This window comes from Antechinus flavipes, chromosome 4 (genome assembly GCF_016432865.1).
Source record: "Antechinus flavipes isolate AdamAnt ecotype Samford, QLD, Australia chromosome 4, AdamAnt_v2, whole genome shotgun sequence".
Lineage (NCBI taxonomy): Eukaryota > Metazoa > Chordata > Mammalia > Dasyuromorphia > Dasyuridae > Antechinus > Antechinus flavipes.
In genome coordinates, this window is record NC_067401.1 from 474,169,970 (window position 1) to 474,185,177 (window position 15,208).

At 42.6% G+C, this 15,208-nt stretch overlaps 1 protein-coding gene across 7 annotated transcripts in view; it reads left to right on the forward strand.

The window, feature by feature from the left end:
* The first annotated feature begins 1,470 nt into the window (after window positions 1-1,470).
* The window catches only part of TUT4 (terminal uridylyl transferase 4), a 67,471-nt gene continuing 53,733 nt past the window's right edge, over window positions 1,471-15,208 (forward strand). For 5 of the 7 annotated variants that reach the window (XM_051999682.1, XM_051999684.1, XM_051999686.1 and 2 more), the window contains exons 1-3: window positions 1,472-1,561; window positions 11,248-11,337; window positions 14,338-15,003. In XM_051999682.1, the coding sequence (XP_051855642.1) occupies window positions 14,436-15,003 (568 nt within the window). In that variant the 5' untranslated portion in view covers window positions 1,472-1,561; window positions 11,248-11,337; window positions 14,338-14,435. Of the gene's footprint in view, window positions 1,562-2,275; window positions 2,361-11,247; window positions 11,338-14,337; window positions 15,004-15,208 lie in introns of those variants that run through there. The other 2 variants (XM_051999685.1, XM_051999683.1) reach the window with 2 other exon arrangements.

Here is a 15,208-nt window from a genome sequence, read left to right on the forward strand (position 1 = left end):
CTACTTGTACCTTGGCTTCCTCATTTATGCGCAAGCTACCTCGTAGCTGTCAGTCCCAAGAACCTACCGCCGCTTCTGAGTCTGTCTCCTGACACTCAGAGCGGCCCCCGAGCGCGCCGGGCCGGGGTCTCAGACCGGCCGCCGCTGGTGCAGCGGCACTGCTCCTAGGAGGGGGCTGGATTCCGAGTCCCGAGCCCGAGCCCGAGCCCGAGCTTCCCAGTCCCGGCTCGGCTCGTTCGGTAGGTGGATGGGGAGGCGGGTGACTGCACAAGTCCCTGACTGTCTCTAGACCGAGACAGGCAAGCTGAGGGTGCGGGGCGAGGGAGAGAGACAGGCGCGTTGGGACGCCCCCCAGCCCCTGCTCAGCCCCAGGCTCCCCCCCCCAGCCCCGCTCCCCAACCCTCTCGATCCCCTAACTCCCTCTCCCCCTCCCCCCCCCCGCGCACCTGTCCTGTCCCTTTCTGGAGGCCGGCGCTTTCGGCCACTGCGGGCTGATCGGGATTCTCATCCCTCCGAACCCCTCCTCTCCGCGATCCTCCCGACCCCCCTCTCCCCCACCAACCCTGCCCTTCAAGCACCCTCCAGCCCCCCTGCCCCGGGAGCGGACAGGCCTAACAGGTGTCCTGGCATCGAGCCCCCTCCTCCCTTTCTCCGAGATTGGGGGGGGGGGGTCCCAGCGCTGCCAATGAGGCGCCCCCCGCGGGTCTCTGGGCAGATGGACTGCGCTCCCCTCCACCCGGCAAACTGGCGAGATGGCGGGGGAGAGGGAGAAGGTCCTTGCGCGTGAGCCCACTCCCCATTCCTAGGGGTGCGTCGGTGAGCCCACTCCCCATGGCTGGGATGGGGTGGGGGGTGTGGGGGAAGGTCCTGGCACCTGTTCCCTAGTCTCTGCCCTGCCCGGGTCTTTGCGCCCACTCTCTATGGGGGGGCGGTCCTTCCGCCTGCTCTCTCTCTTGGGGGAGGCCCAGGGAGGGAGGTTGGGGGCTCGCTCTCAATCCCTAGTCCCAGGGATGGGGAGGCTCGCTCCCCTTCCTTGGTCCAAGCGGGGGGCGAGGGGGGGCGTTCCCCGGTGTGGAGAGGGACTCGAGCCCGTTCCGCGGCTCGGGGAGGGGGCGGAAGGGGGGAGGCCCCCGGCGCCGATCTGCAGCCCCCGGTCTCCAGTTCCGTCCCCTCCCCTCCCCTCCCCCTCCCTGGGGGGCGCCCTGGCGCCGGGCCCCGGCCCTCGGGCCGCCTCTGCCGGGCCCCGCCCCCCGCCGGCCCCGCCCCCCGCCGGCCCCGCCCCCTCCCCGCTCACCTCCTCCGCCGGCCCTCCCCCCCACAATGCAGTTCGCGGCGCGACGACGGCCATGGCGGCAGCGGCGTCCTGAGCTCGTCGCGTCCGGGCCTCCAGCGGCAGCGGCGGCGGCGGCGACGGCGGCGGGGAGCGGCGGGCGCAGCGCGGACAGCGGGCGCTGGGGCCGGGGCGGCGGCGGCGGCGGCGGAGGAGGAGGAGGAGGAGGAGGGGCGGCAGCAGCGCAGCGCGAGCCCGGCATGAGGAGCCGCCGCGCGAGCCCCGCCACAGGTAGGCAGCCAGGGGGCAGCGGGGGGCGGCAGGGGGGGCGGGGGCGCGCTCCCTGTCCGGCCCCCCGTGGGGCGCCAGTGCCCAGCCCGGCTCGCGGCTGCAGGCTCCTTTGCTGGCGCGGGGGCTGCGGACCCTCCTCCCAGAGCCCCCCGAGAGAGCGCCCCCGAAGGTGCTCGGGGGGGCCGGGCAAGCAGCGGCGCAGCCCGCCCGTGCGCTCCCCGTGGAGCCCGCACCATCGATCTATCAATTGATTGATTGGTGTCCGCCCGCCTTATGGAAGGGCGCCCCGCGCCCGTTCCGGGGCCAGGGTCCCCGAGCAGCCGCTCCGTCCGGGCTGCTCGCGGCCGCTTCCCTCGGGCGCCTCGGAACGTGCCTCCCCGGACCTGGGCGAGAAAGACGGCCGAGGAGCCCCCCGGAGGCACGGGGGGAGGCGGGGGGGGGACCCTGCTTCCGATGGGAGGGGGTGGCGGAAGGAGGATCCCGTGCCCCTGAAATGTGGCGGGGGTGATGAGCCGGCGGTGAGAGAGAGAAAGTTGCCTCTTTCCTCCTCCTCTCCAGCGGCTGCTCCGGCGCGGCCGGGGTCAGTGCGGAGGGTCCAAGTTTGCGGGCAGCAGCCGCCCCCCACGCTCCCCCCCTTGTCTCGGTCTCTCTCCTCAGGACTGGTTCCCTCGGAGTGTAACCTCCGTGCTGAGCCCCGGCTTTGGAGATCTGGAAAGATGGGTTCGCTCTGACACTTGGTGATGTTATTCTGTCGTTGTATGTAATGTGGCAGGATCCGCTCTGTCTCGAGCCTTTTAAGGTTTGCAAAGGGCATTTTCCAGGTGGTTTTTATGTCTAGAAAGAGACAGCTTCTCATCGTTATTTGATTATTAATGAAAGAAATGTAAGAGCTTTGGGGGGGGGGGAGTGAAAGTCTTTTAGTAATGTGTCTCTGCTGTATTTTGCAATTCAGTTATTCATTGAAGTTCAGGTGGAAGGATCCAAAAATGAAACTTATTAGGAGATAGCTGGGAGTGGAAAATGAAAGTAATTGGCTTATTGAAAATTAGCAAATACCTAAGTGTATTTGCAAATTGATCTGCTTAGAAATGACACAATATAAATAGGCTAATTGATCTGTTTTGAAGAGAAGACTCAATCCCAATGGACGTTTTTTACAATCCCAAATCATATTTAAAATAAAATTTAAAGAGTGCTTGGGACATAGGAAGTGCTTTAAAAAGGCTTTGTCTATCTAAAAGTAAGTCCCTGACAGTAGATACAGGAGTCTTTGTGTTATTAGGAAAGCCAAGGCTTAATTGAATCTTTTGCTTCCAAAAATGTAGCAGTATACAAAGGTGTACCAGGAAAATTTTGTTTTTATAAAACATGTGATTAAAAACAAAGTTGAATTTTAGAAACACTTTTTTTTTTTTTAGCCTTCTTTCAGCCACCTCACTTTGGCAGCAACTGGTTGGAGAATTTCTTTTGAGTGTTAAAGCACATTCTGATTTATGAGAATATAATCAATCCTTCAGTGTCTTTACATTATATCAGATCAGGATCTTTGTGTGGAGAAAGGTGTTTAAATGTATTTTCACCAGAAAGTTCCAGCTTTTAAGAAACACATTTTTTGATATATAACTGCTTGTGACTTACCTTTATCCTAGTTCAAAGAAAGCCATCAAACTATTGTTAGAGCAAATTAAAATTTGGTTCCTTCTAGGATAATTTGTATGTACTTATCTTAAAGATATTTTGTTGCTGGACACTGAGGCAGTCACTCCAAATAAACTTTTCTTCTCCCTCTTCCTTCCCCCACCCCCTAAAAAAGTAATTCTAGACAGAAGCTGGGGGGAAACGATAGGACATCTCACAGTGGGATATGTGGATTTTTCATTCTGAAGTCTCCCAAGGATACAGAATTGTTTTTATCTCCCTGATAAAAGATATAGTCACTCTGTTTTTGCATCAGAATCTAGAGGATCACACTATTTGAAAAATACATAGAGGCCAGCATGACTGTTTTCATAAACTTGGCCATTAAAAAAAAAAGAAAAAAGAACAAGTATATAAATGCAAAAATAAAAATCTCAGGATATTTTCTTTCTCAACACCATGTTCAGAAGAATGGTTTAAACTGCCATATAAACGTAAAATAGATATTTTTAAAATGTTCATATATGGTTTTATAGATTACTTCCCCACCAAGAAGTTCATTGCTTTCCCATAGTTGTCAAGAAGCATTTATTGAGAACCTACTGTGGGTCTAGTGTGCCATCTTATTTAGCCTTGCAATATACTATTCCTGTTTTGTAAACTGAAAGACTAAAGCACATTGAATTGACTTGCTTAAGATCACAGTGTGATTGAACCTTGGCCCAAGGCCAGGCCTCTTGGACCAGTGACAAATTCACTTTGGGTTTAGGAGCCTATTGATTTTTTTTCAGATTTTAGGGTTTAATGACACTACACACACAGACACACATACCCTTCCCTCCCCCAAAATGAAATTACAAATTACCATTGGATAACTTAAATTGAACTTTTGATAAAAATTAGTCCAGATAAAAGATCTAAGTAAGGTCTTTCCAGCCATAACTTCTATCTCAACTTTAATGTTTTTAATGTGAATAAGGGAAAAATGTTATTGTTCGGCTTTTTAAAGATTATTTACCTATCCTAAATCATGAGAAAAATGTTTTAAAGATGACCACTATTTCCTTTAGAAGAAGGCAAGAGAGGGTTCTCTGCTAGCCTCTCTTTACTGTTTTCCACCTAATCTCTCTCCCACCTCTCTTGGCAGTTTTAGTGTTTGGTCCCATTGCTGTCTCATAAACTTGCCCAGTAAAAGATTTTTCTTGTCTACTTACAAATTTGTACTAAAGTTTGAATGTGTATTTGTACACTGTACACTGCTGGTGCTTGCAAGCACCAGAGTATTGGCTTCCAAATAAGCCTAGAAAATTGTTTGATGAACCAAAGTTTTATAAACCTGTCTTGTCACCTGGAGATCCAGGTAACTATCTACATAGTTACAGAAGTTTTTGAGTTTTGTTCAAGCTCCAAGGCAAGGTTTTGGAGAGATTTAAGTTTAGGTTGAGCTAAAGTTGAGGAAGGAACATGGTGCTCTCTCTGACATTAAATGTCACCCCTTTCTAAATTAAAAGTGACCATCTGTCCTGACAAAGTCAGGAAGTTCATCCATCCCAAGATAACAGTTGTTTTATTGAGATGTAATCTCAAATTCCAAATGCTGCTGTTCATTCATGTTAGCTTATATCGGACACCAATAGGATGAATTTTTAAATCCAGATTCTGTAAATCATTTGGCTCAGTAAAAACAAAAAAACAAGCAAAAAAAAAAAAAAAAAAAAAACCCTTTTCTGAATCTTGATTGTTGATATTAACATGATTTTCATTCTCAAAATTGGGGTTTGAGAGGAATCTGGGATAATGGAAAGAGCAGCACTCATTTGAGATTGTGATTACTCCCTTGGTTTTATCTGGGTGATTCTGGGGACTTTTACCTTTAGGGGACTACATTAGGAAATTCTGACATATTCTTTGGTTGGTGATCCTATCTGATTTTACACTCTTAATTTGGGGGGAAATGATACAAAAATATTAATTGCTTATTGTGTGCTAAGAACAGGTAGGCCCTTCCCCTTGGGAAACTCCTAAAACAATTACAACCTAGAATATTTTACATGATAAATGTAATTACAAAAAAGATAATGTGGTGTGAAGTCTGAGGTGGAAGGTCACGACCTGAGCGATAAGGAAATACTGGGGAGGGAAGTCATGGTAGATGAAGAAGTAAATGATTTTAAATGTTGTAACAATTTCCCCAAATCTTTTTCTGTTAAATAGTAACAGTTAATGATGCAAATACTGAAATTTATCACATTGTCTCAATTATCAGTTTGTAAAATTCAAAATTAGGGAAGCTTTCAGTTATTTTATTTTTTAGCACTTAATAGTTATGCCAGATTAAATGAGGGGCTGATCCTCAGTAAGCCTTCATCATGCTAGAGAATTGTTACTGGACTTTGAATGGATGTGGTCTCCAGCCCCCGTTTTCTGAGTCTTTCTGGCGTCATTGTCTGGCCCTTTGTCTGCATCACAGGTAGATGAGAGAAGAACAAGCCCATTTCCATGAAATATTTTCAGGTTTGGCAATTACTAGTCCTGGGTTCTCATCTAATTGATCTGAAAGTAATGTATGAAATGGTATTTCACAGTCTCTAGCTTTTGAACACCAATATCTCAGTTCCAAAACAGCAGCTCAACCAGATCACAAATTGCCACGAACAAGTGAACCCCCACATCAGGTATTCACTACTGATGCCCTGGAGACCCTCTTGAAACTGGGAAGGAACAAGAAAGCCAATGTGCTGCTTGGGTAGGCTCCTCAGTGACAGAGTCAGCCCTGATTATCTGTGTTTTCTGGGAACAGGGAAAGTACGGGTTGGGTAATTGAAATCCATGGGTGATTCCCAGACCTCATTTTAAAAGCCAGTAATTTCAGTCTGTTCCCTTAACCAAACCACAGCTACTGAAAAGAAGCAAGATTTTTATTTGTCCTGACCACCTTGGGTGAAAGTGCTAAATGAGTTAAAGGTTAGGTGGCTGGAGAAAGTTGGAAAAGGCATGGATAATCCACAAATGAAACATCAATTTCCAAATAATCATTTCATGAGTTTGGCTTCAAAATCCTACTTGTTCACAAGGGAGGTGTAGGGAGAGACGATTCTGATCACAAAAATTCTTTGGAGTTACCCAGAAGAAGAACTGGGTAATTTTTTTAAGCTTTAGTAATTGTAATTCTAAATAATGATAAATTTATTAGGGTCCTAATTAGTTTTCCATTAGAAATATCAAAAATCTTATGCTTCCTATTTTAATTTTAGTAAATTTTTAATGTTTTTATTCAACAAGTATTCACCAGTTATTGAATTTGTGAATTATTGAGAAATAATCTTCTGTTGATCTAAGAGTGGACTTATATCGATTGCTGTAGTAATGGCATCAGTAGCAGGCAATAAAATATAATTTCGTTTGAACATATTTTCAGAAATTTGCAATATTTTTGTCTGTTAAACCTTAGGATAGGTTAATTAGCCTATTGCTATCATTCCAGTATAACAAATAACCAAGAGTCCCATGTTAGGTTTTAAGATTTATTAAACATTTTTAATGATCTCTCTTCATTAATAATGCATGCAAACATTTCATTATATGAAGATATTTAGACCTCTGGTTATTTGGACTATTTTGTTTAGCCAGCAGGGTAATATTATAGGCAAATGCAGTGTCCTTCCTTATAGAACACGAGTTTCTTATACTTTTTAATAACTTGTTGAATTAAAGCAACTTCGGCACATTAGCAAAGACTCCCGGGACTTCCTGGTTTATTCAATTCATTTCCCCAAACATTTATCAAGTGCCACTAAGTTATTCTGCCTTGATGATTTACTTGGTCTTGTGAATTTCAAGGGCTCAATCAAAATGGATGCTCTGTCAACCCAGATGTTTTATGGGTCTGCAAAAAGTCTTGTTGAATTTCCAAACGAATGGGGTCACTCCATGTAGATTAGTGTAGCTTCCTGGTCTGGCTCACAGAGCAGTTACTTACTTGGTCAGCAGCTACCCCATATGATTAGGATCCTAGTCTTGTTGGCTGGCTCTAAAGCAGAACTTGGAGGCCTCATAAAACATTATTTACATACAACACCGCTTCAGCTAAGCCATCTCAGCTTGCCTGAAGCCTCCAGTGCTTAGATCCCTGGAGGAAGGTCACTAAATCCGGAAGTCACCCGATGGAGAACTAAAGGTTGGTATTCTTTGAATTTAAGAACATTTTCAACAGTGAGCCTGTCAGAAAATTTGGTTCTAGCAATATCTATTTCTGCTTGCGTTTCTAGGTTAGAGAGTATGGGAAGGGATGGGTCTTAAGACATCTCTCAGGTATCCAGATTTTCTTATAATCAGTTGATAGAATTCATAGAATCAACAAGCTTTTTGTCGATCGCCTTGTGTTCCAACTGCTAGGATCATAGAAGCATAGCTTTATAATTATAAGGAGTGATAGAGGACAACTGATCCAACTCCCCTCCTCAATTGAGGAGACCAGGGCTCGAGAGATGGTGACGACTGCCCCAAGTTACACTGTCCATGCCTGTGCAAGGACATGAGTTTGAATCCCCCTAGCAAGAGTTAGGATCCCAACAGAGGTCCTTATTTCAGATCCAGAGCTCTTTTAATGGAATTAACTACCGTAGGCTATTCAGCTAGACACTTATGGGGAGAAGAGGAAGAAAGGAATGGAGAGGGGGCTCATTCCCAGCTGCCAGCCTCAGGACTTTCCACTTAAAATTTCTCAGGACCATTACTGTACTCAAAATTCCTTGATGCTTTTAGAGATGATTTAAAATCATTTGATTCATAATCCAAGAGATACCACAATTAAAAATGAAAGTTCACTTGAATATAGTTATCTACATTACCTTAAGATACTATCTCCCCATCAATTATCACAAGGTATTGTGATTGTTTTGTGATGTTTGGAATTGTTTTAGAGCAGATTCAAGAAATGTCATCATTCTGTGCTACCCAAATGGCAATTGGGGCACAGAATCGCTATTGTGTTTCAGGTATTTTTTTTTACTGTGAGGGGCATTTCCAGCAGTGAGTGGGGATGTGGCTAGAAGCAGTGTATCTTGCCCTTCTTCCCCACTTCCATTAAGAGGAAAACTCCTCAAAAACATTTAGGACTCTTGCCATATTTTATGGACTGCTCTAGGACTCAGTTTCCTTATCTGAAAAATAAAGGAGTTTGTCTCGCTTATCTAGAAGACTTTTCCCAGCTCTGAAATTCTATGATTCCAAGGGTAAAGAAAATACTTTTTTTTTTAATTTTGCAAATTAAATAAAGGAATTTTAAGCATGTTAGAGCTGGGGTCCATTTGATCTTAATAAAATATTAATAGTATCTGGAAAGGAAGTGGAAATAAGAGCTTCCCAGAGTATAAATTTTTACCTCTTCCTATATAGCTTGATGCTGATAAGCTAGAGCAGTACCTTGTATTTAGCATCCCAGAGTTCTAGTCTCAGTAAGTCTCCTCAACAAGAGGAGGTGGAAATGGACCAGTATGTCTATGCTTTTCCCTTGAAAAGGAAATGAATGCAGTCCAGATCCTGTCATTTTCTGCATTGTTAAAGCTTCTGCTGTCTTTATTGATTGATTTTTTTCAATTGCCTTGAATTCCCTTTCTTGATTATTTTTTAAAAAGAATTAACTAGTTATTTAATGATGCGATTGTTTATTATACAAATTGTTCACAGCTGAGAATTGGGAGGACATATTTGTGATCAGTGTAATCAAGTTTTACTTAGTTCTACAAATCTTTTTTGAATCTGTTTTAGGAAGCAGAGTCCCAGGATCTTGGAGCCTCAATTTCTAAACTCTTCATACACTTCCTCTTTCTGTCTGAGTGGTCTCTAATAAACTCCATAACAAAATCTCCTTCCCAAATGTTTCCCCATTTTGGTTCCTTGATTTCTTCACCCAAGTAAACATTCCACTGCTTTTATTTTTCTTCCTCAATCTCTTACTGGAGAGTTTTACTCTTTATTTCTCTGCCTGTCCTGGGACATTCTTGGGAAGAGTTAGGAGTTTCTTTCTCAAAATATCTAGCTTTTTCTTCAGGAAGAACCTCAAATTTCTTTTTAAGGTTGAATTGTACAGCTGCCTTTTCTTTCTCTGTTATCCTGTCCTAACAAAGAAAACCCTTTTTCCCTATTGAAACCTTGTTTCCTTTTACACCTTTAAGAATCCTTCATTCTTCCTAACAACCTGGAGTGTAGAAAGGTATCATGTCATCCCTTCATCTCCTTCAGGAGAAAGATCAGATTAAATAAACATAGAGCACAGAAAACAGGCACTTGATAACAGAATTACAATTTCCTCAACTTTCTATAGAGGTTGAGATTGCTGTCTCTTAAAACTGCTTGTGGATGTTTATCCACTAAATACCCTGTTTAAAAAAAAAAAATATATATATATATATTTTTTCACATCCAATTTGCTTACCTCCTCCTCCCTATTCACTCTCTATTTAGCCTTTTGTCATTACACTTGTGTTTTCTTGCCTTGCTCTACCTTGTGTTACCAAGTACCTTCTTCTTGTTTTTCTTGAGTCTTCCCTCTTCTTCCTTGATTGTCCCTAAGTCCTTACTTATTTGTTATCCTCTTTTTAAACCTCAAACTAGAATCTAGGTCATTATTACTCATACTGGATTCATATTTTCATCAATTTCTCTGTAATGTTGCCCATTTCTCCTTAACTTTTTACATACTTTACCTATATGGTTCTCCTCCCATAGGATTTTATCTTTCTTTTCCTGCTCTTCCCTTACTTCCTGTATCTCCCTTTTCTCATGATAGCCACTAGAATAAGTGCTCTACCCTCATCAATCCTTATCTCCAGTGTTATGTTCAGTTTGGACACCTTGAGAGGCTAAAAGGTCTTGAATTAGTGACATTTGAGGATCTTGGTGAATTGAGCCACATCACCTTTTCTCAAGTCTTTGAAGAACAGTTTTGTAGTGAGCAGATCAGACTTGCTTTCTGTGGCCCTGGGGGCACAACCAGGTGCAGTGAGTAGAAGTAACAGAGAAATCATTTTTGACTTCATGTCAGGAAGAGCTATCCTACAGTGGAAGGGCTGCTCCTGAGAACGGGGAGTCGCGACTTGTCAGGTATGATTCTTTTTTGTATAGGTCTTTGGAATGGAGTCATTGGGGGCCTTTCACAACACTCAGATGCTATAATTTGGTAATTTATTCCCACCATTTTTTCCCCCTGAAAGCATCAGAATTTTACTACTATCAGGTCTTTATAAACAGGAGAGTCCTTAGTTCCCAGTCAAGAACTCCACCTAACAAAATATTGGTAAGGTTTATTTCACTCTACAGCAAACAAAAGGATTCATGCTTAAGTCCATTCACTGGGGAGGGATCTTCCTTTCCCTCTCTGCTAACTTCCCCCAGCACCCTAAAGGTCTTTTCTACTTAGACTTCCCTTTTATTTGAACTATGCCGTTTTCTCCCCACTCCCCCAGCTCCCAGGCCACTCAAGGAGAAAGTATTTAAGGTGGATTGTATATGTCCCCAATAGAAGTGGCTCACCAGAGAGATAGAGAACGGTTGTCTTGACTTATAGAGGCTAAAGTCAATTTCTCATGGTTTCCTCTTGGGTGATTGAAGTCTCCCTTGGATTGTTTTGTTAGCCTAAGAACTCTATACTTTTTGGTAGCCATCTACATGTGAGCCCTCCATTCCTTGTGAGCCGTAGCCTCAGGATTGCTTCTCTGATCCTGCAACTTGCACAGAGCTCACAGTACCAGTGAAAAGCAACATTTAGTTTGGCTGCTTCTTGTTCTTTTTTGTCCCTGGCTCCTGCTTTGTCCAAGAACTCCTCTGCATCCAAGAAGCATGGCCCAGAAATTCCCATAGTGTTTGGATAACTGCTTATTCACTGTTACCGGTGGGAACTCCTCAGTCCCCCTAGTGTCACTATCTCTGGGGCTTTTCTCTTGAGGGGTTTTATGGATGGGCAGGCTTTCTTTAGAGGAAATGGAACCCAATGTTCCAATCCAATGTATCAATAGTCCAACCCATCTGTATTTGTCTCCTTTCTGCAGCTCCGGTCTACCCGTTTTAAAGGCCACGTCCAAGGGAAGCCCAAATAGCATCATCCTCAATTTGGTGTCCTTGGAGTCAGACTACCCAGGGTAAGGTATCATACACCTTATGAAGGCAATTTCAAAAATACCAAAACAAAGACATCTTGCCAACCTTAATGTCAAAGAATTAACTTTGTCAGGGGAATTTCATGTCTCTTTAAGAGACATAAAAGGTATTTAGATTCCTCCTGGGTGCAGCCCAGGCAATTACAATAACTATTAAAATGCTGTTAATAAGTGAGATTCCATAAAAACATTTAAAAGCTGTTTTAAATTTTATTAGATTAGGTGAATGTGATTGCAATGATATTGAGGAATTAATTTGAAAGGTATCTTAAGGAAGGGAAAGAAAGCAAAGGTATGGAAAATTCTCAGATCTTGTAACGATCCAAACTATTAATCAGCCAGCCAAATAATTGTTAACCACCTATTATGTGCAGCGGGTACTATGAAGACAAAGAGTGAAATAATCCCTGCTTTCAAGGAGCTTAATTCTATCTGGGGAGACAAGTATATAAAAATAGATACCTGCCTTCCCATCTGGATAGACTTTTTATGAGAATAATCTCTAGGTGAATCTATGACTTCTTCAGTGAAGGGATTATAGATGAGCAGACTCTTGTAAAGAGATAGTCTACAGTAAACTCTATTTTGCCATTAAACAGTCTATTGAAAAAGATCCTACTATGTTTATTGTTGATTAAGTTTTTAAAAGCAATTTGATTCCATCAGAGCAAAATGCTGCTCCATCAGAGCAAAATGCTGCTCCAGATGTTCTTCCAATAAGGGATCTCCATCAAGACTACTTAAAATTCCTTGAAGGATAATCAACAAGTGTTTATTAAGCAGCTTCAGGAGCCAGACTCTGCTGAGTGGTATGGGTCAAATACCTCCCCCCCCCCCCCAAATGAAGCAGTCTCTACTTTCAAAGAGCTCCCTCTAATCATTAATGTTAGCTGAGGCATAAAACTGTACGACAAGCCCACTAGCATTGTACACATTTATCGTCCTGCCCTTGTGTACATCCCAAGTGAAAGCAGTATTCCAGATCCTCCTGTTTGTGCTGGTTCCATCCAGCCCCCATACCTGCACAGTGGAAAAGATACTGACCAAACTCAAAGGGAAGAAGAATGTCCATTTTCTAGATTACCATACAGTTGGACAATCTATAGCTCTCACTCATTTTTGTGTGTATATCTTGTGTAGATGTTGCAAACAGACAATGGGAAGGTCCAAAGTGTACAAGAGGAGGAAGGGCAGAGTGTGCTGAATTTCTTGGGGAAATGACAGGATTCTTTTAATGACCTCAGAAATTCTTCCAAAAACACATGCCAGTGTTCTGTTGGTGGTGTATGGCTGCAAGTCAAAGAATTAAAAAATAATCTGCTGCAGAGGCAAGTGGAGAAGCACACAGCAAGTGAACAGGCTGCAGGCGGTGTGTCTATTAGGAGTTAGGAAAAATCAAGGTAAAGGGAGGTCGTGAAAAAGTGACAAGGGTAAGAATTAACAATCGAACAAACCATGTGGATGGATGGTTGGATGGATGTCCCCCTGGTACATTCTCAGTGTCAGGAAAAATTAAGAGGGCCTCTTCAGTCCCTAGCTGGGTTCTCTGTGATAAACCTTGAGAAGAGCCAGAACAAGAATTGAGAAGCACGAGTTGCAGACTTCCTCCAAAAAGTTGGAGAATCTCTGTCTGGTATTGTGGGTTGGAAGGTCAGTCAGGCCAGGTGAAGAACAGTTGATCTACTTACCTGAGTCTGAGGTTAAAGGTCTCCAGCTCCCCAATGACAAGAGAAAAAGGGAACATTTCTACAAAGGAATATTAAAGGAAAGTGGCTAGGTCACCCATTTGAAATAGCTCCTAACAGAGGTAGCTTAGTATTCTACATTATCTCACTAACACAAGGCCTCATGCTCAGGAAATGAGAGTTGAATTTCTTATTTTAGGTAAACTTTTTTTAAACTAAAAGTTAACATACTGCATATTATTTTTTTAAAAAATATTTTGGTTTTGGCATATTGGACCAGCCACAAAAAATTCACAATTAAATCCTAACATACTTTATTTAAGTTAGCATTCTTAAATTTACAAATTTGTCACTGATAGATTGTAGAACTTAGTGAATGTATAGTTCAGAGGTTTACATTTGAATTCAGCAGAATTTGTTTTTACCTGGAAAAAAAGATTTATGTTCAGTTTTAATCTTTATTAAAAATGCTATTTGGACCAAATCTGGATTTGGGCATTTAATTTTATGGCAAACTGAAGAGTGAAAATCCTGGTGTTTTTAAAGTGTAACATAGGTACATTTGAAATACAGAAATCAATTAGCAGTAAAATTGTAAGGCCATTTCCTATTTATTAAACATTTGTGTTTTGTGGCAGATACTTTGTTCCTCCTCTGGGATGACAATTCCCATTATATCCTTAGGACTACATGGATTCTGGTGGCTTGATTTTATTAATGTTTTTGTCAATTTGGGGTGATGTCAGTGGTTTTGTTCACTTTTCATTTATTTTTTCACAGAATGATTAAGCTAGTCATACTTCCAGAAGTACAGAAAGTCTATTCAAAAGTATTTTTCTTTGTCTAAAGAGGTCTGTGAAGAAAAAGCAAAGATTAGCAGTGGAAATAGAAGAGCTTGATATATGAAAGGGTTACCTGGTTAATATCCTGGAAGACATGTGGATTCACCTGGTCCAACAACTCAGAATTTCTGGGTTCCACACCTTTCTTGTTTTTACATATTAATGCTAAAGATTATTGTTTGCAGCTTTGTATTGGTTGATATTTTTATTGAGTAATTACCTCCACTCTTAAAAAATTCCCTTGTTGTTTTGATGTCATGGTTCCCATAATATCATTAGAACCTCTTCATTGGGTACCTCTCCAGTCTGTTGTATTATGAGTATGATTTAATTCTTTGTGAAATGAATTTTAGGAAATGATTTTTTTGAAACTTCATTATGTCCCTTATCAGATGATTATTGTTCTTGTTGTGATTTTGACATTTTGATTGATCGATTATTTTTTACTCCAACAGACAATATACTTACCTAAACTGGATTGAAAGACACGCACATTACTAGAGATCATCTTTTTAAAGGTATCTCGAGAGAAAAGAAGCAGGTCTTCATAATAATGGAAGAGTCCACAAGCTCTAAAAATGGAAATCATGAACCAAGGAAGTCTGCTCGCGTTGTTTATGAAGAAAGCAAAGCTCTTAGAGCTCCAACCAATCAGAATTTGAAATCTAGAAATGATAGAGTCATAAGGGACATTGGAAGAAGTTCTCCAAGTGGGAACAGTAATAAAAAAAATAAACAAAATGATGTTTGTACAGAAAAAATAGAACTTAAATCATGTAAGGTAAATACCTCTAGTGTCCCAGGTACCAAAGACTTGGGATCAGTCCTTCAAGATCAAAGTCATGGCAAAGCAAAGAAGTCACTGGGACCACTTGCCACAGGAGAAGGTGTGAAGCCGGTGAGAACCCAGCAGGTGGAAGACAACACTCCAAGCTCATCAGCTCCAAGCTCATCCGCTTCTGAGAAGGATGTAAAGAAAGAAACCTCACCTACTACTGTCCAAAGAGGGAAGTCAGCTGTAGAAAGTGCTCCAGGCTCTCCGAAACTGAAACCATGTACAGAACATACCAGTGACCCTGGGCATGGTGTTTCGGGAGCAGAAGACAAATCTGATGACTTGAGTAAGTGGGAGTTACTCTGCATATCACCTTTCTTTGGAGGGAGGGAAGAAATTTCCCTTAGAAATGCTTCCTAATTTGCATTGCTTCTTAATTACCTTTGTTTCCAAAGAGAAGTCTTTGTGATATATTTACCTCTTAAAGCTAAATTCAGTTTCATAATAGATCTGAATGTTGAATGTTAGTTACTAATTATATATTACTTTTA